The sequence below is a fragment of the Rhinopithecus bieti genome, unplaced genomic scaffold (assembly GCF_001698545.2).
Source record: "Rhinopithecus bieti isolate Rb0 unplaced genomic scaffold, ASM169854v2 scaffold_6717, whole genome shotgun sequence".
In the NCBI taxonomy this organism is placed as follows: domain Eukaryota; kingdom Metazoa; phylum Chordata; class Mammalia; order Primates; family Cercopithecidae; genus Rhinopithecus; species Rhinopithecus bieti.
In genome coordinates this window covers 1251039-1274281 of record NW_016805334.1, presented here as the reverse complement: position 1 = coordinate 1274281, position 23243 = coordinate 1251039, and the positions used below count along the sequence as shown (strand labels likewise).

General features: G+C 38.1%; 1 protein-coding gene across 1 annotated transcript; it reads left to right on the top strand.

Moving 5' to 3' along the window:
* Positions 1-10: 10 nt before the first annotated feature.
* On the top strand, positions 11-22810 carry NAA30 (N-alpha-acetyltransferase 30, NatC catalytic subunit). Its single transcript, XM_017872194.1, has 5 exons — positions 11-939; positions 5808-5931; positions 9155-9210; positions 10206-10223; positions 22757-22810. Exons 1-5 carry the CDS (start codon positions 166-168, stop codon positions 22808-22810), a joined length of 1026 nt encoding a protein of 341 aa, XP_017727683.1. The 5' UTR covers positions 11-165.
* The last annotated feature ends 433 nt before the right edge of the window (positions 22811-23243 follow it).

Genomic DNA, 23243 nt, shown 5'->3' with positions numbered 1-23243 from the left:
GGGGGGGGGGGGGGGGGGGGCGCGGAATTAGGGGGGCAGCTCCGTGAGGGACGGTTTCTGCTTTTGTTCCCCCCACCTCGGCCGCCCCCCACCCGCCGCCCCCTCTTTTCCGCGCTCCTGGGCCAGGTTTCATGGCCTCCCCTCTTGGTCTGTGTCGCTTCTAGGATGGCGGAGGTACCGCCTGGGCCTAGCAGCCTCCTCCCACCACCAGCACCTCCGGCCCCGGCGGCGGCCGAGCCTCACTGTCCCTTCCCGGCGGGGGCCGCCCTCGCCTGCTGCAGCGAGGACGAGGAGGACGACGAGGAGCACGAAGGCGGCGGCGGCGGCAGGAGCCCGGCGGGCGGGGAGTCGGCGACGGTGGCGACCAAGAGGCATCCGTGCCTCCGCTGCCCTCAGCCGCCGCAGGAGCAGCAGCAGCTCAACGGATTGATTAGCCCCGAACTGCGGCACCTCCGGGCGGCCGCCTCCCTCAAGAGCAAGGTCCTGAGCGTAGCCGAGGTGGCCGCGACCACGGCCACCCCTGACGGAGGCCCCAGAGCGACTGCAACAAAAGGAGCCGGGGTACACTCGGGCGAGAGGCCCCCTCACTCCCTCTCTAATAATGCAAGAACTGCGGTCCCCAGCCCGACGGAGGCAGCAGCGGCGAGCGATCCCGCGGCGGCCCGCAATGGACTGGCCGAGGGCACCGAGCAGGAGGAAGAGGAGGAAGACGAGCAGGTGCGGCTGCTGTCTTCGTCCCTGACCGCCGACTGCAGCTTAAGAAGCCCTTCGGGCAGGGAGGTTGAGCCTGGAGAGGATCGGACGATACGATATGTCCGATATGAATCCGAGCTACAAATGCCCGATATCATGAGACTGATCACCAAAGATCTGTCCGAACCCTACTCCATTTATACCTATAGATATTTTATCCACAACTGGCCACAGCTGTGCTTCTTGGTAAGTGGATAGAATAAAAAGAGGGTGAACCAGCAGTGATCCAGACTGTGCGGGGCAGGGAGCGAGGGCCCAGAGTGTGGCAGTGGATATCTCCTGCTGCTTATCATAGTACGTTATATGATGTCAAGTGCGTGTACACATTCCTAGTTATTTAATGAAACTGTTTTAAAGGTAAGACTTCATGATTCGGGTTAACGTGATGCTAGTGTAACTGCAGCAAGCCTAAATGGTGGCGTGTTTCACTGGGGTGGGGGTCTTGTGTCTTGTTTACATTAGATTATAATCGTGTTTAACCGTCTTTAATTGCCCCCCCCCGCATCCTCAAACACTTCACGGTAATTTAATTTGAACATGGTTCTATTTGGATAGAGGCCTTTTAGTCTCTCAGTTACAACTATAATCGGGGAAGAGTGTATGCATAAACATGTTTTGGTGAACATGAATGTCAGCAAACTTGGTGTGGCCATATTGGAGAATTAAATCTTACAAGCATTTTCAGTAATTATGGAGATGTTTCCCTTTACTTCAACAGGACAATTAACGGTTATAGCCAGCCTGCTTTCTGGTACTCCATTGCAGAAAGCGCTACTAACACTTTTGGTGGCTGAAAGACTCCTGAAACTTGAACAAAATACCCTTTTGTGAATGTAGAAAACTTAAGTGTGAAATTGTTACTGATCTGATTTTATTTTTTTTTAATTTAAGAAACTGGTTGAAGATGTGGCCAAACACTAGTAACACTGGCTTGTGTAAATTATAATTGACAATAATATTACACGTAAGTGAAAGACTTTTGGACAGCTTTTTAAAATTTACATAGTATTGGCAGTACCAGTAATTTCTTCACAATAATATTGGCCCATTTCAGTCTCTATGAACCCTTTAACTTAACTGTTGACTGCAGGTGTATGCTTTGTATCAGGTGCTCATAAGCATATTGTTTCTAGATGACATCCATTTAAGGAGTATTTTATAATATGTGAAGGGAAAAGCCACCATTACTTAGTGTTTTAGCATTGGCTTAGTTTCACTTAGTAATTCCCTGCAAGATATTTTGACAATACTTACCTGTCTTTTTGATTATCTAGCTTGGTGGTAATTTGAAAATGTAACCTGGGTATTGTAGATAATGGTAGTTCTATTTTCTGTCTTAACTTTGCTTAAACTTAAGTACATTTGTTTAAACACTGGGTACTATTTTATATTCTTGAAAAATGCTCTTTCAGTATTCTAAGCATTGTATCAGAATAGTTCTAAGACATGTCTATGTCAGTGAATATGAGAAAATGATTTATAGCACTATTATAAATGTCATATCAAATGCCACTGTAATTGCTAAAAATTGTAGATTTAGTTGTAAGTTAACCCACAGAAGCAGATGATTGAGTCACATTTCAAATTGAAATAGATGTTTTTCTGTCAATTCCAGGAAATTGTTGTGTATATGATATTCAGTCAACTTTTGAGTCCTGATGTTTACCTAAGCCTTTCTCAACTTGTCTGCCATTTTAGACTCTGGTCAACAATATTAGTAAACTTTAGTTTTGATTTTATGTAGAACCCTTCCAATTCACCAGCTAATGTGTATGTTAGCCTTTAGTAGCTCGTTTGTTTAATATTAAATTCTGAATATCTAGAAATTGCGATATGCACAAGTGGTTGACCTATAAGATTTACTAGTGCCACTATGAATCAGGAGGTATTAAACAATAATAAAACAGTAGTTAAAAAACAACCAGGCCATTTAGAACTGAAACCTTTATCTTGGCATACTTTTAAATTTAAGTTTCCCATGGGAACTATTTTAAAAAAATGCAAATACGTAAATGTGTATGTTTATTTTAAATCATAACATTTTAGAACTGAAAGGCATCCTAGAGATAATCCAGCCCAACTTAGGTTTTGTTCTGTTTTGTTTTTTGATTGAAAAAAAGAACCAAAGTGACTCAAAATGTTTCAGTCTCCAGATATTTACTGACAGAAGGGTAAAGCTAGAACCCAGTTCTCCTGGCCTCTCATTATGGTAACATAAGAACCTGAAAAATGACATACTCTTGATCCATTCAGTGAAGATTATTGTGTCAGCAAGTTATCGCCACCAAGTGACAGTTGCCCTTACAAAGATCAATCTCAAGAGATTAGAAACCTCCAAAATGTTGCTCTTTTCTGTGGATAACCTGTAATGGGTCAATGGAATATATGGGGTTGAACCTTACAAAATTGCCAATACTTGATTGAGTAACAAAAATGGTAGCTTATTATGATTCTTCCTAATTGTAAAAGATGTAAAAACAAAAAAAAACAATACAAATGTGAGACACTTTCAGTTACTCTGTACTTAACCATTTTATCTTTACCTCTTTTCATAGTAACATTTTCAGTTGTTGGTACCTTTTTGAAGTTCTTAAACTTATGCTCAGCGATGTAACATAGTACTTCCGTTTATTTGTTCTAAATTTAACTTTTTGGCTTCCCCCAGTTTTCTATTTGTAGTGTTCTAGAATTTGGGAATCTCTCACTTCATATTTTTCATAGTTTTATAGACTGACAGCCCTTTGGCCTTGTAGTGTTAAGTCTTAATCTTGCCAGGGATTTTTCAGTTCCCATCCCTGAAAAAATACATTTAATAGCATGAATTCCAAATGTATGTGCAGAGCTTTTATTTGGAAAAATTGACAAGCAATTTAATGATTCCTGTAAATGTACCATATATTCATGAGTGGTTTATCAGGAAAAAAATACAGCATTGGTCTTCTTCACTACTAATACCATCTCTATGGTGTATGATACATTGGGCTTTTTAGATGATATATACAGCTTGATTTTTGATCCTACAGATTCTAAATTAGGAGGAAATCAGGTCTTAACAATGAACTAATACAATATTTTGTTTGCTTATTCCATGCTCAAAGGACAAAGATTTATTTGAAATTCCTGTTCAGATTGAAAGTACTGTCCAGTTGTATTGTTTTAATTTTTCCTCATTTTTGGATAGTTTATAAGGTGTAGCTGTTCTGAGGTTTATATCATCGATCTAATACAGGTTTTCATTTCACATGAGCCTGACTTATGAGGTCAGGCCAAAATTTTTTCTGGCCCTTTTAAATATACCATTTGGTCTGTAATAATTTTATGTATGTGTATGTATTTATATGTATTTGTATATACACACATATATTTGAAGTGAGTTATTTTCAGATCAGAAAAGCTTTCAGAGTTGTTCAAGGCAATTTTGTGCATACTTTCAGGTCTTTGTTTAAAAAATGTTTTAAAAGATTGATATATTGTGAGGGAAAAAAATAGAAATAATCATTTCAGAGGTTTATTGACCCAAAATAGTTTTGGAATGTGTGATAAACCAGAAATGAATTAGCGTGGGTTGTTGAATTTCATATTCCTTCAAAAGAATTTTTCTGACCTAGTTTAGGTTTGCATGAAATGGATTAGAATTTTCTTGCCTAAAAGATTTCTCCACAGTTAAAAAAAAAAAGGCTTTTTAATCAATTTACAGAATGACAGACTAAAAAAGTCACAAATTTAAAATATGTATTAATTATAAATTGGACATGACTTATTAATTTTTTAACTCATTTCTGCTTTTGTTGAAATAGCTTCTTCTGGAAAACTAATTTATGGAAAACAAACTTCTTACTGACACATTATTTAAACACTTGGAGATATTGTCCTATTTATATTTACCAGAAATACCATGTTACTAGAACTTTTTATCAGCATTGGAATTTTTGAAAAACATTTTTAATGGTAACACTAGAAATCTTAATGAAAATGGGGGATGATTAGAATTTAATACTCTGGAAAGCTGTACATTTTTATTAAAATAGAAATTTCTGTAAAATTAAAGCTTTTAACATAAAGCTTTGATTTTGAACTATAAGTATTCTGAGAGCTTTATGACAGTTATCCACACTGTCAGGAGTATCCTAAAAATGAGACTATGCTATATTTACATATATTAACAAAAACCTCTTAAGTATGATCTAATCAATACCTTATAAACTGTGCTTTTTCTGAAAATTAAAGTTTTTTTTTTCTGATCACAATCTACCATTCAGGTGTAAATATGTATTATATGCAGCTTTCACTAAAACTTCATTAAACTTTTTTATTTTTTTATTTTATTGAGATGGGGTCTCACTCTGTCACCTAGGCTGGAGTACATTGGCATGATCTCAGCTCACTGTAGCTTCTGCTTCCCCAGCTCAAGCCATTCTGTCTCAGCTTTCCAAGTAGCAGGTACAGGTACATGCCACCACACCCAGCTAATTTTTGTATTTTTAGTGGAGACAGGGTTTTGCCATGTTGCCCAGGCTGATCTCAAACCCCTGAGCTCAAGCAATCTGCCTGCCCCGGTCTCCCAAAGTGCTGGATTTATAGGTGTGAGCCACTGCGCCTGGCCATTATTACTAAATTTAACTATTTAAAATTATATTCTGCTGATGGGCAAGTTTTACAATATTTTATGTCCTAATAATTTGTTTTTGCATATTTCCCCTTCCAGAAACTTAGGTCTTTGTTGCAAATAATTGTGATTATAAGCACCTCATACGTAATCTTATAAAGTACTTGAATGTTTACCTTTTGGAAATCTGGTCTTTTTTCCCTAGGCTTTAATAGTAAGCATAAATAATTCATGTTCTAAAGAATATTGAGAAATTTTAACACTAGAACATTTAAAGGAGTTAGGGGATTTAGATTTCTGAAACTTCTGTGACTGCTCTCTTGTAAGAGTTCCCGTTATCTCTTCCCCCGTCAAAAATGCCTACCAATGGTTGGTTGTTGTTTTCTCTGGATCATTGTGCAGTACCTGATGGCAATGTGTTCTTCATAACTGTTTGTTTATTTTTAAGGCCATGGTAGGGGAGGAGTGTGTAGGTGCCATCGTTTGCAAGTTGGATATGCACAAAAAGATGTTCCGCAGAGGTTATATAGCCATGTTAGCCGTGGATTCCAAATACAGGAGAAATGGCATTGGTAAGAAAAATATTATTTCATAGAATGCCTAAGATAAGCTATTTTCATTTTGTGTTTTGAAATGAAAGACTTAAATGTAAGTATGTAGAAATGAAAAAACCGAGGGAAGAAAATTAAGGCGGTTTTAATTTTAATTTCAAAATGGTATTTTAAAAGTTCTTAAAATGAATTTTTTCTTTATTGTTTTGACAGTTTTTAACAAGTAGTCGATCATCAGTTTTTACCTCCAGATTTTTTTTTAATCATATTCAAAATGCTTTGCATTATACTAAGTAACACAAGAAATACTGCAATTTATAATTACGTTATGATGGTCTTTCATCCTAGCCTTCAAGCACTTGTCTGTATTTGGGTTAAGTGGGCCTCAATCAAGCCAACATTATGGAAAAATTGTTACCATTACTGGTGTTAGTCATGAACTGTATATTGCAGTTCAGAAAAGATCAGGAGATGAGAATTGATTGTTTCTTATAATTCCCAAACTTAATTTTTTGTTGGGTGTACTTTTCCTGACATGTTTAGTTAATCTTACACTCATGATTTATAATGATCCTTAAAATCATGTAGGGTGGTTTAAAAACACATATTTAGACCCCTCACCCTGAGACTCTTGTTTGTCTTGTCAGAGGTGGGGCTGAAGCTTCCATGGGTGACTGTGATGTAAGCCTGATTAAGCACCACTCTTCTATCGCCGGGTTAGATAACTTTTGTCATTTAAATAACACCATAAAACTCAATAGGCTTCCCGGTGCGGTGGCTGATGCTTGTAATCCAACACTTTGGAAGGCCAAGGCAGTTGGATCACTAGGTCAGGAGTTCAAGACCAGCCTGGGCAAGATGGCAAAACCCTGTCTCTACTAAAAATACAAAAATTAGCCGGTCGTGGTGGTGGGCACCTGTAATCCCAGCTACTCAGGAGGCTGAGGCAGGAGAATTGCTTGAACCCAGGAGGTGGAGGTTGCAGTGAGTGTGCCACTGCACTCTAGCCTGGGTGACAGAGCAAGATTCTGTTTCAAAAAACCACTCTTCTAGTCTCTAGGACCTAGTAGCTCTGTGTTCACAATGGAGGATTGGGTAGACAAGCATTTGTCTAAGCATGTCAGATTTTGTGATGTGCTTTAGCGAGTATTCATAAAAAAAGTTTAATACCTATACGAGTATTTAATCATTAGCAGTTTTGTCACTTACGTTTTTTAAAAACTATTTTTTTTTTTTTTTGAGACGGAGTCTCGCTTTGTTGCCCGGGCTGGAGTGCAGTGGCCGGATCTCAGCTCACTGCAAGCTCCGCTTCCCGGGTTTACGCCATTCTCCGGCCTCAGCCTCCCGAGTAGCTGGGACTACAGGCACCTGCCACCTCGTCCGGCTCGTTTTTTGTATTTTTTAGTAGAGACGGGGTTTCACCGTATTAGCCAGGATGGTCTCGATCTCCTGACCTCGTGATCCGCCCGTCTCGGCCTCCCAAAGTGCTGGGATTACAGGCTTGAGCCACCGCGCCCGGCTTAAAAACTATTAAGTATTATTGTCCAACCTAAGAGTCTCACATAGTCCTAGATATCATGAGAAGTAACTATAAATAGGTTTACTTAATATGTTAGGTTTAGCCAACTTTATTACAGTGTTACAGCTTTCCACTAAGATTTTTAATGAATTGGGCTTGTTTTATGGAGTAAGTTTGAGCCTTTGATGCATTAAAAAACACTGATAAGGACTCATGATAAATTATAGCCAATTGTTTGGCTAGTTTGAAGGGCAGAAACCAGTGGGTTTAGGGTTGCATCCTGGCCTTTAGACATACTTTGTTTGGGCCATAAAATGTACGCATACTTGTATGCATGCTTTGAAAATTAAGAGTTTTTAATTCAATTTTACTATTTTTTGAGACAGAGTCTTGCTCTGTCGCCCAGGCTGGAGTGCAATGGCGTGATCCCAGCTCACTGCAACCTCTGCCCCCCAGATTCAAGCAATTCTTGTGCCTCAGCCTCCCAAGCCCCTGGAACTATAGGCACACACCACCACACCCGGGCTAATTTTTTGTATTTTTTGTTTTTTTGTTTTTTTTTGAGATACAGTCTCACTCTGTCGCCCAGGTTGGAGAGCAGTGGCACTATCTCGGCTCACTGCAACCTCTGCCTCCTGTATTCAGGTGATTTTCCTGCCTCCGCCTCCCGAGTAGCTGGAATTACGGGCACCCGCCACCATGCCTTTCTAATTTTTTATTTTTTAGTAGAGACGGGATTTCATCATGTTGGCCAGGCTGGTCTTGAACTTCTGACCTCCGGTGATCTGCCCACCTGGGCTTCTCAAAGTGCTGGGATTATAGGCTGAGCCACCGCACCCAGCCAGTGTTTTGTATTTTTAATAGAGACGGGGTTTTGCCATGACCTCAGCCTCCAGAGTGCTGGGATTACAGGCCTGAGCCACCATGCCTGGCTAGTTTTTTGTATTTTTGATAGAGACGGGGTTTCACCATGTTGGCCAGGCTGGTCTTGAACTCTTGGCCTCAAGTGATCTGCCTGCCTTGGCTTCTCAAAGTGCTGGGATTATAGGCATGTACCACCACGCCCAGCCTAAGAGTTTTTAAATAAAATTTGTCTGTCTGCTCTTAAAATCAGATATGGCAAATTTTTTCCCTTTTAATATACCAGTTATAATTGACCCTAAACTAGGATACATTTTGCTAGACATTTACAGACACACCACTGACATCATTGGGAGTACCAGACTTCATCATGCTCACTATAGTTTATAGGAACCTACTGTGGGTAACAGCAGTTCTGATGAGGTTGTCATGTGCCTTGTGTCCAGGGGAGTTTGGAAGATCTTTGGTGAGATCAGCTCGGGTTATGCAGTAAGTTCTGGCCAACTCACGGGGAGTTCCTGGGTTGTTCTGGCCATACCATATCTTGTCTTTTTCTCTTTCCCTTTCCTCCTACTTTCAAACACAATAGGACAAACTCCTGCTTGCGGCAAATAATTATGTCTGAGAAAAAGGAGTATGTTGGGAGATAGGTCTTTCAAGAGGAAACGTACTGTTAATGTGTAGGTTCTATTGGCTTCTCTTAGCTTATAGCTAAAATTTTTCCCACTTAGTTTGAGATAATCTGTGTATCTGGATTCAAGATAGAAACTAGCATTTGACATTTCTGTGCTTATGAATACTATAATTTAGGTTATCTTTAAGAAATACGTTTTTCCTTCATTAATACTCAGATCTATATTCTAGGTACTAACTTGGTTAAGAAAGCTATATATGCCATGGTTGAGGGAGACTGTGATGAGGTAAGTCTTTAAAAATGTTTAATACTTGTTTTCTGGGCATTATTCTTACTGAGTATTTTTTATAAATACTTTGTAATTTATTGCAGATTTCATTGCAGTTTTACTACACAAATGCAGCTTGTGGGGAAAATTATATTCCATTTTAAAACACATGAATTTTTGACCTAGAACAAATTTTAAAATGGAGCTAAAATTTCTTCAAAATGAGTGGGTGGAATCTTAGACATTTTCAGTACACAATTTTGGTATTCAGAGGCTTTATCATCAGTTTTTTAAGGTAGCTCTTATTATAGACTCTGTTATAATTTGCTTACATATTGGCCTTAGTTTCTAACAGTGGGAAAACTATCAGTCTACATGGAGGACACTTCACACTTGAAAATAATCTTTTCAGAATTAAATAATGACAATGTTGCTGGGGGAAGACAACCACTTTTTAAGAGTAGCGCTATCTGTGCATTAACGTAAGAGCATTTTCTCTCTTCAGCTTGTTTGTAAGGTCTGATGGCAGATATAATTTCTTTGTATCCTACTGCACTGTGTTTCTACATATAGTGGGTGCTTGATAAATATTGGTGATGATTGGGAATGTTAACATTTACTGTTGTACAGTGTGGAAGGGAACAAGTATAAACTAGAGAAGTATAGATGTCTTTAATATAGCAGTGGTGACTGAGGAGGAGCAAAGTTGTACTAGTACTTTTATGAGTAATAGAAGTAGCAATTTTTATTATTAGAGGTCAGATATGCCTTAGAGAATTCTCAAAATATGTGAAATTGGGTAACTTTTTTCAAAATATTGACCTTAATAATTTGTTTTAGTGACTTAAAAGAAGTGGATTTTTTGGTACAAAATTTATACACAGCATATATGATATGTGTGCATGTGTTTTTAACAAAGTTCCTTCTGCCATTCTCATGCTTTTCAAATCTTTATCCATCTTTCCATTGATAGCTACTGTTTTTTTGTTGTTGTTTTTGTTTTTGTTTTGTAGAGATGGGAGTCTTGCTATGTTATCCAGCTGGAGACCACTCCAGCTCCTGGCCTCAAGTGATCCTTCCACCTCAGCCTCTCAAAATGTGATTATAGGCATGAGCCGCTGCTCCTGGCCTCTTGCTACTGTTAACTGTTTGAAATGCGTTCTCTCATTTTTTAAACGCACATATATGCAAATATATAGTTTTTAAAAATACAAATGAAGTAATTCTTATTCAGTAATTATTAGCAATAATAATTGCTTTTTTCTTTCAACAACATCTCATTAATACATTTCTGTGTTAGAATACAGAGATTTGCTGCTGAGCATTCTCAGGCTTCTTGTTCACACTAGGCTCTATTCTGACGGATCCACTCTAAGTGGTGGTTATATGAGAAGGCCTACAGACATAATGGGTGGCACAGTGAAGTCATCCTGCGATTTAAAAATACCTAGTTTTACTCCAAAGAAATAATTCACAGATGTCAAAGGATCTCACATTGTTCACAGCTTTTAATATTAAAATGCAGTAGCCAAAGTTTTACATGACTGGTAACTGAAATTTTGAGGAGAGAATTGGATCGGATATGTTCATGAGTATAGGTCCATGTTTGGACCATAGCCACACTGCTTGTCAGCTCATTGAGAAAAGTCAGGTTTCACAAAAGTTGCTTAACAGCTTGGAGAGATCTTTGGGATAATAGATCACGTTTTGATCTTCCACAGAATAGAGAGATCCAGTGAACAGGGGGGTTAAGAGCAGAGAGTATTATGTTCCTATGATGAAACCTTTTCTGAGTTATCCTACTTGCTATCCTAAGTCACTCCTTTGAGGCAGGCTGTGTGCTTTTCTTTAACTGATCAAAGGTTTGGATAGTGTTGGCTTTTCTTTTTTTTTTTTTTTTTTTGAGACGGAGTCTCGCTCTGTCACCCAGGCTGGAGTGCAGTGGCCGGATCTCGGCTCACTGCAAGCTCTGCCTCCCGGGTTTATGCCATTCTCCTGCCTCAGTCTCCCGAGTAGCTGGGACTATAGGCGCCCGCCACCTCGCCTGGCTAGTTTTTTGTATTTTTTAGTAGAGATGGGGTTTTCCCGTGTTAGCCAGGATGATCTCGATCTCCTGATCTTGTGATCCGCCCGTCTCGGCCTCCCAAAGTGCTGGGATTACAGGCTTGAGCCACCGCGCCCGGCCTAGTGTTGGCTTTTCATTGGAAGTTCTCAGGAATGATATGAACATTTGTGTTGTTTTGGTCTCAAGGTTAAATTCTAAATTAATGATACATTTTAATGGTATGCATTTCCAGCCTAAAAAGCTAATGCTGATTCATTCATTTTTTCTTTTGCAACAATGAGTATTACTTAATCTTTAGGCTGACATCAGGGACAGCTTTGTGAACTTTTTCCTTTTGTATAATTTTAAATGGATGGTTTTTGCAGTTTGTGAATACCTCTGTCTCTTGATTAGATAACTTTTCTTGGTATAAAATTTTGCTTATCTGCGTCCAAGATTACTCAGATCGAATAATTTGCCATATGAACTCTTGTTTACTCTATAAGATCTGGTAGCTATCTGGTTTTCCTTTCCTTGTTAAAATACTTTAGTCTTTAAGACCCAATTCAAATACCAACAACTCCTTTAAGTTTTTCTTGATCGTTCTGAACAGAATCCATTGCACTTTTCTCTTATTTTTGTTACTCTTTTTGTAATATTTATTGCACTTAATTTCACTTGTTCAGTGCCTTAGCACAGTGTAGGACAGAGATACCTTCTCTTGTTTGTTGCGATATTCTTGGTGCTTAGTGTGACATTTGTGATACAGTAACTGCTTCATAAATATTTTTTTCATGATTAGTTCTGTGCTTCCAGCACGGTGTTTGTACCCCTCTCTCTCTTGTTTAAGCACTTTAAAATTTTGACTTGTATTGCTGTTAACTTGTCTTTCTCTCTGAACTTTCTGTAAGCTTTCTAAAAACACCAATTGTCTTATTTTTGTTCATAGTAGCAATTTTTTTTTTTTTTTTTTTGAGACAGAGTCTCGCTCTGTTGCCTGGGCTGGAGTGCAGTGGCCTGATCTCAGCTCACTGCAAGCTCCGCCTCCTGGGTTCACGCCATTCTCCTGCCTCAGCCTCCCGAGTAGCTGGGACTACAGGCGCCCGCCACCTCGCCCGGCTAGTTTTTTGTATTTTTTAGTAGAGACGGGGTTTTACCGTGTTAGCCAGGATGGTCTCGATCTCCTGACCTCGTGATCCGCCTGTCTCGGCCTCCCAAAGTGCTGGGATTACAGGCTTGAGCCACCGCGCCTGGCTGCATTTTTTTTTAAAAGGCATCTTCAGGGTTAACCAAGTTGTTAAAATGCCTTTGAAATGATAAATCTCCAAAAATACAGTGATTAATGAAAATGCAAATAAACATGTGCTTTCACTTTCATTAATTTAGACCAACCTTCCTTTCTTTTAAAGGGTTTAGAAATTTTGACAAATTATCTGAAAATCTATGACATTTGACAAAGATTTTAATTACGATTTCTCTATACTTAGGTTATTCTGCATTGTGTTTAAAAATTTTACAAAGATAAAGATTTTAAAATCTGTGAACCTTTTAATAGAGGTACATTTGACCAGGCACTGGGCTCATGCCTGTAATCCCAGCACTTTGGGAGGCCCAAGGCTGGCGGATCAGTTGAGGTCAGGAGTTTGAGACCAGCCTGGCCAACATGGTGAAACCCCATCTCTACTAAAAATACAAAAATTAGCTGGGCGTGGTGGCACACGCCTGTAGTCCCAGCTACTCAGGAGGCTGAGGCAGGAGAATCACTTGAACCCTAGAGGCGGAGGTTGCAGTGAGCCAAGATTGCACCGCCACCACTGCTGCTCTCCAACCTGGGAGACAGAGTGAGACTTTGTCTCATAAAGAGATACATTTGGAAATCTCCGTGAAACCTTACCCTGCTCCATGGCAAAAAAAAAAAAAAAAAAAAAAAAAAAAGATACATTTGGAAATCTCTGTGAAACCTTACTGTGCACATCAAACAATTTTCACTTTCTATTCTGTCTACAGAATTTGTGACCTTGAGTCATGTTTATATTGTTCTTTGTTGTTACTAGTCATTTTAAACTCAGAGTATTCAGCCAGAGTTATTAGTAATCACAGAATTGAAAGGTAGATAATGTTTTTCTCCAAATAATGCTGCACTGTTCCTGGTCTAGTTGATGTTTTCATTTTGTCTTACTGTGATTTTCCCAACTTTTCATATCAGAATTAGGTATATGTTAAAACAGTATAGCTAAATTTTTTTTTCATTTTCTATGTATTTGGAGCTGACACAAAACATTATAGTATCAAAAGAGGAAACAAGTGGATTTGTTACTTCATGAGTAAGAAATACATTACCAGTGTGCTGATCTGGCTTAAATTTATTTACACCCCCACATGCTCTGGCTGCCAGATGTGTAGCAGCTAGGACAAGTGCCTTAGGTTCATGTTTCACAATAGAAGAAAGAATAAGATAAATACATATAGAATGAATGAGTTTTCTATGATGTAGATTTTAAAGTAGGATCTGTGTACCTAAAATCAACCTACTTGGTGGCCATTTACATTTATGGACTTTTTTTCCTGAAGTAAATTAGAATTTGGGCAGGTGATTGATCAGTATCAGTATGATGAATAGTGCCTCGATGTTTAAGCCATTGATATCCTTAAAATCTTAATCTCTGAAAACTTCAAGTTGTTTTTTGTTTTTGTTTTTTTGTTTTGTTTTGTTTTTTGGTTTTTTTTTTTTTGAGAGTTTTAGGCTGGGCGCAATGGCTCATGCCTGTAATCCCAGCACTTTGGGAGGCCAAGGTGGGTGGATCACGAGGTCAGGAGTTCGAAACCAGCCTGGCCAATATGGTGAAACTCTGTTTCTACTAAAAAGATACAAAAATTAGCCAGGTGTGGTGGTGTGTGCCTGTAATCCCAGCTACTGGGGAGGCTGAGGCAGGAGAATCGCTTGAACCCAGGAGGCAGAGGTTGTAGTGAGCCAAGATCGTGCCGCTGTGCTCCAGCCTGGGGGACAGAGCAAGACTCCCATCTCACCAAAAAGGAAAAAAAAAAAAAAAGAGTTTTAGGTCGATTACTGTGATATGAATAGCCAGAGGTAACTGATCAGAATACAGTGGAATTAGGATTTCCTAATGGAATTTAAATTTATAGTATCTTAAAATATTTTCAGTTGAAAATCATGTCATTTAATTTTGCTTATTTACATTAAAGACATTTTTTCCATTGAAAAACCATTATGAACATTACAGAAAACTTGAGAAACAGAAGAAGAAAGTTCACTACCTACCCTTCTAGCACGTTGTATTAGTCTGTTTTCACCTTGCTGATAAAGACATACCTGAGACTGGGCAGTTTTACAAAAGAAAGAATACCACATTGGATTTACAATTCCACATGGCTGGGGAAGCCACAATCCTGGCAGAAGGCAAGGGAGGAACAAGTCACATCTTACGTGGATGGTGGCAGGCAAAGAGAAAAGAGCTTGTACAGGGGAATTCCTCTTTTTAATACTATCAGATCTCGTGCGACTTAATTCACTCATGAGAACAGCACGGGAACGACTTGCCCCCATGATTCAGTTACATCCCACCGGGTCCTTCCCACAGCACATAGGAATTCAGGATGAGATTTGGGTGGAGACACAGCCAAACAGTATCACACATCCAATTTGGTGTTTTCTTTCTTTTTTTGTTGCATACATTTTTTATTTTTACTAGACAGTTTCTTCTGTAAATAGCATGCTATGTAACTTGTTGCAGACTGTTTACAATCTGCTATTCAAACCCATGACTTTCCCTACAACCTGATTTGCTTGACCTACCTAATGCTATTTATTTCTAGCAATATAAAGGTAATGCAAAAGACATTTTGGTAATTTTTAGACAGATAATCTGGTAGCTGACTGCATTTTGTACAATTAAAAGAATAAAATAGATCACATTAGCACTAATGACTAAATTAGATTATTAGGAGCCACAAGGAGATCTAAGTTATTTTTCGAAATAACTTATACTTTTCTAAGTTAGAAAAGTCCAACTTAGAAAAGGTACAGTCATTCTTTTCCCCATGATATGAAAGATTACTTTTAGCTTTTAATTAGACTATATTTATTATGTTTATTAAGTATTTTCTAATTATATATATGTGTATATATATAAAAGATCTTTAGTTTCACTGGAAATATTTTGCTATGTGATAGAGGCTGCAAGGTAAAGAACAGAATAAAGTGGGGTTAGCTAAACTGCAAGGATTTTGGGTGAGTAGTTTGGCCTAATAACTGAGTATGAGAAGCCTGGTTTCCGTATTTATCGTCTGTCACTTGCCAGTTGTATGACTGTAGGCAGGCTGTTTAACTTTTTCTGGTTTCTCTTTGTCTCTGCAACATGATGTTAATTCTGATCTTAAAGAGATGTTGTGAAGAGCAGTACTATTTGTTGTTCATTCAGCAGAGGAAGGGCTTCTAGGTGCCAGACAGTGTGGTAGTGCTAAAGTTCTAGCAATGAACAAGCCTGCCCTCCAGGAGCTTCCAGCCTACAGTATTAAAAAATACTATCTTAAACAGTAATGTTTTGTAATGGTTTGGCTTATCCTGATAATGGTCTGTTGCTGTTGCAAAGAGGATCAGTGGAATTTCACTGTAATTTTTTTTCGCTGTTAAGTAGAATTCAACTCTGTCAAGTTTCTTTAGGACCAAAATAACCTCGTTTTATGGTGAATTTCTAATATAAATCCAGATATTCTTTTAATATGTTTATAAGAATTTGAGAATTAAAAATTAGTTACTTTATCCTGGCATTTTTCTGTTGTGTCAAATAATTTTCTAAAGAAAGAATCACTTTGTTTAGAAAATATGAGTGTGCCAGGAGAATCTTTACATTTTAACTGAGTGAGACCTTGGTGTAATTTTTTCTCTATGTAATTGAGCCTCATTTCATTAATCTATTAGGATGCCAACAAACTTGAACTCAGTTCTTAACCACATCTCAAGTGTGTATTTGTGTAGTGGTGGTAGCCTCAGATGTGTTTGGAATATTTTAGATTGCTGAATATTAATGATGGTGGACTTAGAATCCCTTTCATGTTAAGTAGGTTAGATTTCCTGGTCACTGCTTTGCTTTACTTTGGGAAATAATCAGGGGGGAGGTACAGTAGGGTAGTTACTATTAAACTTTAGTTCATAATTGGACCCTGTTCTGTCCTTGCTCTATTGGTGGCCTTGAGTTTTATTCATCTGTAAAATGGATAACCACATCAATTTCATAGGGTTATTGTGAAAATAAAGCTACATAATACATGTAGAATGCTTTACATTGCACATAGTACAGCTCCAATAAATATTAGCTGTCATATTTTAAAATTGTCACTTTTTATTTGAAATCAATTCCAAGTTTTGAGTTGTTGTGACTTTAGTGTTTCTCAAATTAAATTGCTTTGATTTAACGTTTTAGCTATAATTAGGTGCTGGACCTAATAACAGAATTGCAGGAATTACCCAAGAGAATTGTTAAAAACTAAAAACTTGTATTGACCAGACTGAGGTGTTACAGACTCTAGTATGACATACGTTACTAGAAATTTAATTGTGTGTGTGTGTATATGTGAGTATTTTGTTTTTTGAAACAGTCTCGCTTTGTCGCCCAGGCTAGAGTGCAGTGGTGCACTCACAGCTCACTGCAGCATCAACCCCTTGGGCTCAAGTGATCCTCCCACCTCTGCCCCCCTAAGTAGCTGAGACTATAAGCACACACCACCAAACCTGGCTAACTTTTAAAGTTTTTGTAGAGATGGGTTTTCACCACGTTGCGTAGACTGGTCTCAAACTCCTGGGCTCAAGTGATCCGCCTTGGCCTCCCAAAGTGCTGGGATTATAGACATGAGCCACCGCACCTGGCCAAATTGTGTTTTTTTAAGTGCAGAGAGAAATTGACGTTTACTTATCTTAAACCAGTTTATTTCCTGTACAACTTTTATTTTAGGTTTTCTTAGGAGCGAATTTATTTTCTTCATCCTGAACTAATTACTTCATTTTAGATCCTTTAAAGGTTTAGATTTAGCATTGGTCCCTGCTGTTGGGCTTACCAGCTAGGAGAGATGACATACCACTCTTCAAATGTTGAGTAAGAATGTGTCATAGGAACAGTGCAGAATGCTGCTGGGTGATATAAAAGGAAAGGGGCACTGTCCCCAATCTGGAAGTGACAAGGTAGGGCCAAAAGAGAGGAGGATAGGAAGAGCATGCTTCCAGAGAGAGAACAGTTTATTTGAATGGTCTAAGGTGGGAGAGATCATGGTGGGTCCCAGAAACTGAAAATTCAGTGCTGAGCATGGAAACCAAGAAGAGAGAGACCTAAAGCAAAGCTGAGGCCAGTATATTGATGGACTTTTTATGTCTGTTGATATTGTTTTTACATTGTGGACTTTGTCTTGAGGACAAGAGGGAATCAATAAACAGTTTTAAGTAGAGAATTAACAAGAGCATCAGCCTAACTCTATTTATAGAGAATGGGAGACCTCTTGAGTTAGGAGGCTCTTGTAATTACAGTGAGAGTTGATGGCCGCTTGCACTGTGGTGTATCGAGCATAGAAAGAAGAGGACTACTTAGAGATTTAAGAGGGAGAATTGACAAAATCAGTGCTTGGATGCATATAGGTGGTTGGAGAGGAATGAGGTTCAAAAATGACTCTTGGGTTTCAGGTTTGAGGCATTGATGTGGTGGGATGGTGATCCTGTTTACTGAGATATAGAATTGTGGAGGAAGAGCAGATTATGAATTCAATTTTGGATATAAGTTGAGGTACTGTCTAGACCAGTGGTTCTCAAATGTCCCTTGACCAGCAGCAACATCATCATCTGGCAATTTAAAATGTTAAAATGCAGATTTTGCCGGGCGCGGTGGCTCAAGCCTGTAATCCCAGCACTTTGGGAGGCCGAGACGGGCGGATCACGAGGTCAGGAGATCAAGACCATCCTGGCTAACACAGTGAAACCCCGTCTCTACTAAAAATACAAAAACTAGCTGGGCGAGGTGGCGGGCGCCTGTAGTCCCAGCTACTCGGGAGGCTGAGGCAGGAGAATGGTGTAAACCCGGGAGGCGGAGCTTGCAGTGAGCTGAGATCCGGCCACTGCACTCCAGCCTGGGCGACAGAGCGAGACTCCGTCTCAAAAAAAAAAAAAAAAAAAAATGCAGATTTTGTGTCCTACTGCAAACCTACTCATAAACTCTGGGGGTGGGGCTCAGCAATCTATTTTAACAGGCCCTTCAGGTGATTATGACACACTCTAACATTTTGAATACCTCTTGTCTGGATTCAGCAAACACTGTTAGTAAAAGGCCCATTAGTGATTATTTCAGGCTTTGTGGACCATAGGTCTTTGTGGCAACTGCTCAGCTCTGCCCTTGTATTGAGAAAGCTGCCACAGACATCATGTAAACAAATAAACATGGCTGTTTGACTAAAACTTCTATTTACAAAACAGACAGCAGGCGCATTTGGCCCAAAGTCTATAGTTTGCAGACTCTGGTCTAGACTCCAGACAAATGTTGTAGTTATTGCCAGGATAAATGACACATTAATGAAAATATGGAAGTTGGAAGTCAATCTGAATAGCTGCTTTTAATAATATGGCTTATTATTTTAAGGAAATAAACCAGTACTTTTGATTGTTGATTTTTTCATCCTTAGTCATTTTACCTTTCCCCACAGGGAAATAATTAATCTTTGTTTTACTATAAAACATACTCTCATTGCTAAAAATTTCAAACATCACAAAAATCAGTATAACAGAAGATACATCTCCAGTGGTCCTCCAAGCCCTTGACCCAAATATAATATTACAATTTTGATGACTATTTTGAGTTATTTCTGTATATTATTTATTGTTTTCACTATCAATTTTAAAATAACGTATGAAGAGCCTCTGTCTTCCGCCGAATTTGTTCAAATTACTGTTAATTGATATATTAGTTTATTTTCTCATTTCTTGAAGGCTGTTCCTTGGAAACGAAAATAACAAATAAGTCTGCTGTTGAACTTATGAAAATCTTGGGTTTGTTCGAGATAACAGAGGCTGTTCAGGATCTACTATTTAAGTGGAGTTGAATGCAACTGCGACTCTCAAACTGTGGCTGCGTTGAGAAAGCTGACATCCGCACAACTTCTCACACCAGACAAAGAATCGACCTTTGGCATGCAAGTGCAATTTGTACAGGAATGTGCTTTGCAGGTGCGATCTAAGCTAAGTTGTTGGCCATGCCAGCCTCTCTATCTGTCAGTGTGCTCATTGAGTGTCGCACAATATTTGTTGCACTTTTGGCATCCGCCGCGCAATTTTGTTTCTGAATTAAAGATTGTTTTAAACTCATCAGGAGTTCTTTTTGGTACCGAACAAGATGTGCCATTGATAGCCAAGATTTTATGGTGTTTCATGCTTGCAAAGTCTGCTGACATGTTATTTTACCAGGTGATCATTTTTTCCAGAACCAGTAAGGTGGAACCATAATTTTTGTTCCTTAAAACAAGCCAAATGTGAGATGGGTAAAAGCCTCTAAGTAATACTAAACATTTTCACAGACAAAACCTCGCCTAGTCTTTTTCTGAAAGGGGGCTGAGGGGGAAGACGCTTGCAGATTTTAGGTTAATTTTTTTCACATATTAACAGTTTCCATTCTTGATATTGGTAACCGTTCAGTGAGTTTAGTGATCATGAAAAAAATGTAGGGGTGGGTATGTCTTCAAATGATTAAAGGTAACAATTAAATTTTTGTCCTGCCAGTCGGCCTGTTGTAGATGAGTAATATATTCGTCTTCATCCTCTAGTGTTGTGATGCATGGCTATCCTTTCCTTTTTCTTAAGGCTTTGCAAGCAAACTTTTGTTTTTACTTTCAATTCAAATTTTGATAATTGATTCTCACGATTTTTATAATTTGGCATAACCTTTCTTTCAGGTGAATAGACAGAAGGGTTGTTTACTTTTAGAAGTCCCTTTTTCCTTACAGTCAACAAGTTGAAAGATGGAAACAATCGACGAAACCTGGCTCAAAAAAGATAAGAAAAGTTGATGGAGCCGCGAGATGTGCGGGTTTTTTAGATGCACTTTTTCTTTTGAGAGTACGGGAAGTTTTTGAAAAGATAGAAATTGAGTGTAAATTCGATATGATTTATTTTAATCAAAATTACTGCTACGCTGTGAAGAACAGCTTTTACAACCGTAGCGGAATTTTGTTTTTCCACATTGATTGGATTCACACATTGCTTTCTTTCTTAAAAATGGCCATTCCCTTTAGGTTCTTGGTCTTTGGAATAAATTTCAAGGTGCATTGTATCCATTTTCAAGCTGCTTTATTTTAATTGATTCGACTTGTCATGCGAAGCAATTCTGTTAGGGGAGCTTTGCTTTTCTTGCTGCCAGAAAACACAAAAGGGGAAAATGAAATTCTTGTTTGGAATGAGCTTTCTGTGGGTTTTCTTACCGCACCATGTTTTATTTTTTAAGTTTTCTACATTGTTGTTTTTTTGGCCAATCAGTGCAATGTACAATTTTCGAAAGTTTAAGTTGCTTTCAATTTGAGATTTCAGTTAAACCTGTGATAGGATAATTATATTTAACTGGAAAACCTACGGTCCCATAAGAAAAAAATTCGATTCTCTGTGAACAACTGTAGAAGTCTTGTGTGTGTGTCTTCATTGTGAATATAACTTCTAGGCTTCCTGCTCTAGTATTCTGGTTTGGAATTATATTTTGTGGTCTAATTACTGTAATTTTTTAAAAACCTACCGTCCATTAACAGTATGGTACGGGCCCTTTTCAGGAAAGTTTTGTTGCTTTTTTTTTTTTTTTAAAAGGAAAGCTGCTCTTTGCTCAGTATAGTGTTTTGAAGGTGAACATAGTAACAAATACTTTAAAAATAAAGATACACAATTTATATTTGAAAATAAAAACTTTCTGCTGGTGGAATTACTTATAGTTCTTTATTTTTAAAGACAACGTTTTCCATTTTATATTGCTCGTGAAAGTTTAATGGGCAGGATACTGGTTATAATAAAAATGTGGTAACCACACAGTACTCAGCTTTTCAGTATGTTTTTGGTCAAACTTCGTTTAGGCACTAGCATTTAGAAGAATACCAACCATAGTGATGCTTTTGTTATTTAATATGAAGGAAATTGAACTAAAACATATTTATGTCATCAAATTTTATTTCACTCCTTTATATTTGACTTGCTGGTTGATGCATAATGGTTGATGAACATATATTTGCTTGAATCACTAATGGGGATGGTTGTAAAGTAGATAGATGGTCGGTCATTGGTTCAACCATTTTAGTGTTTTTGCCAGATTGTCAATGAAACCATCATACTGACCTTTTCCTCCGAAATTGCCAAATTAACTGAACTGATTGGGTGTTTGTAAACATGACGTTAACTGTGTGACTAAAAAGTCAGATGGTTGCCATATTGTTTGGTGAATGTTAAATGTCAGTGTATGCCTTATGTCTTTAATTGGGTATGCAAAAAATTTTTTTACTTAAGTAGATTAAAATTTTAACCTCTAGCATGAAAACCCAACACCAACACTGAAAGACTCCATTCAGGTTGAAGTAGCCTCAAACAGTAATTTACTTTTTGATAATAGGCTGTTATTTTTCTTAAATAAGCTTAAAATAATTCTATTTGAAATTGATAGCATGGGTTCACTTGGCTAAAACTGAGCAAAATAGGTGCAACTTTCTTTTAATGGGGTGCTGCCTCTTTAGGACTGACTGTACTATCCACTGACACTGGTTTGGCAGTTGGTACTGCTGAACATTTTTATACATGCTACCATGAAGCTATATATGTTAGTATTGAAGAAGCTAACGGGTATACTATCATTTTTGATGTGTGGGCTGATTATAATTTCCTGTACATTGGGGTGAAACTACTTTAGCAAAGTCCACAGATCAGAAACCAGACAGTAGTTTTTAAAGTGGAAACCAGCAAAATAAGAAAAAATAAAAAGTCAATTTTAATATTTTCTGCCTCTTTCCCAAATTACCCTTCCCACTTGCTCGACAAATCTATGTAAAGCAGTTTGTTTTTCATGTTTTAACTTTACCTTGCCCTGTGTTATGGTACTGGCTGACATGTCTAAGACTGGATGTGTATATTTATTATGGTGTCTAAAAATCATGAAGTTCATCACTTTTCAGGAGTATAGATAAAATCAAATTGGTAGTGCATCAGAGTTACTTTTCAGTGCACCATGACATCACTAAAATGAGTGCTGTAATGTTACAGGGCTTTCAGGTTTGTAAAAACATAACCATAAATTATATTGACGTCAGATATGAGTTGAGTATCTATAAAATATCACGTGTATCTCAAAATATTGGACTGCTGTTTGACTGGATATTGCTGCATAATTTTCTTCTATTGTCCCATATCCTTTTGGAGAGAGATTTAATGGGATTTGAAATGTGCAAGCTGTCTAAATAAGATGCAGTCAAATAAAGTATGGTTAAGTTGTGTTTGCATTTTTCTTTTAGATACAGCTGTGTGCATTTTATGATTGGGTTGTTTTGCTTTTACCCACTAAGTAAAACAGCAACAAGCAATATATTATTTCCCACTTCCTGCCTTTCATCTAAGAGTTACGGGGAAGACGTATTACATAATTGTCATCACTGTTGTGTGTTCTGACAAAGTAAATTTGAAAATAATGTGAACTTGATTTTCCTAAAAGTATTCAGTTAGTCAACTCATATGTCAGATATCAGTACATTTTCCATGTGTTCAGTCAAAAGTTTATCTTCTTAGCCTGTTTCATAGCAGTTTATTTCTAAGACAGTTTTTATTTTAATTTACTTTTTTGTCTGTACACTGCCACCTAATGTTCCCCCCGCCCCACCCTTGGTAAGACACCAAAGTAAAATAGAGCAATATCTAAAGAGCCTTTGCCCCTGTCTTGTGAGGAGCTTTAAATAGCTGTGAATACTTCTATATGTCAAGATTTTCAGATTTGTGGAAGGATGA

What these genes read in the sequence shown, in the direction of transcription:
- NAA30 (XM_017872194.1), top strand. Translation starts at nt 166, where the DNA reads ATGGCGGAGGTACCGCCTGGGCCTAGCAGCCTCCTCCCACCACCAGCA. An exon ending in GGCCACAGCTGTGCTTCTTG is followed by an intron (nt 940 to 5,807) that starts GTAAGTGGATAG and finishes TTTATTTTTAAG; the next exon opens with GCCATGGTAGGGGAGGAGTG. An exon ending in ATACAGGAGAAATGGCATTG is followed by an intron (nt 5,932 to 9,154) that starts GTAAGAAAAATA and finishes TCTATATTCTAG; the next exon opens with GTACTAACTTGGTTAAGAAA.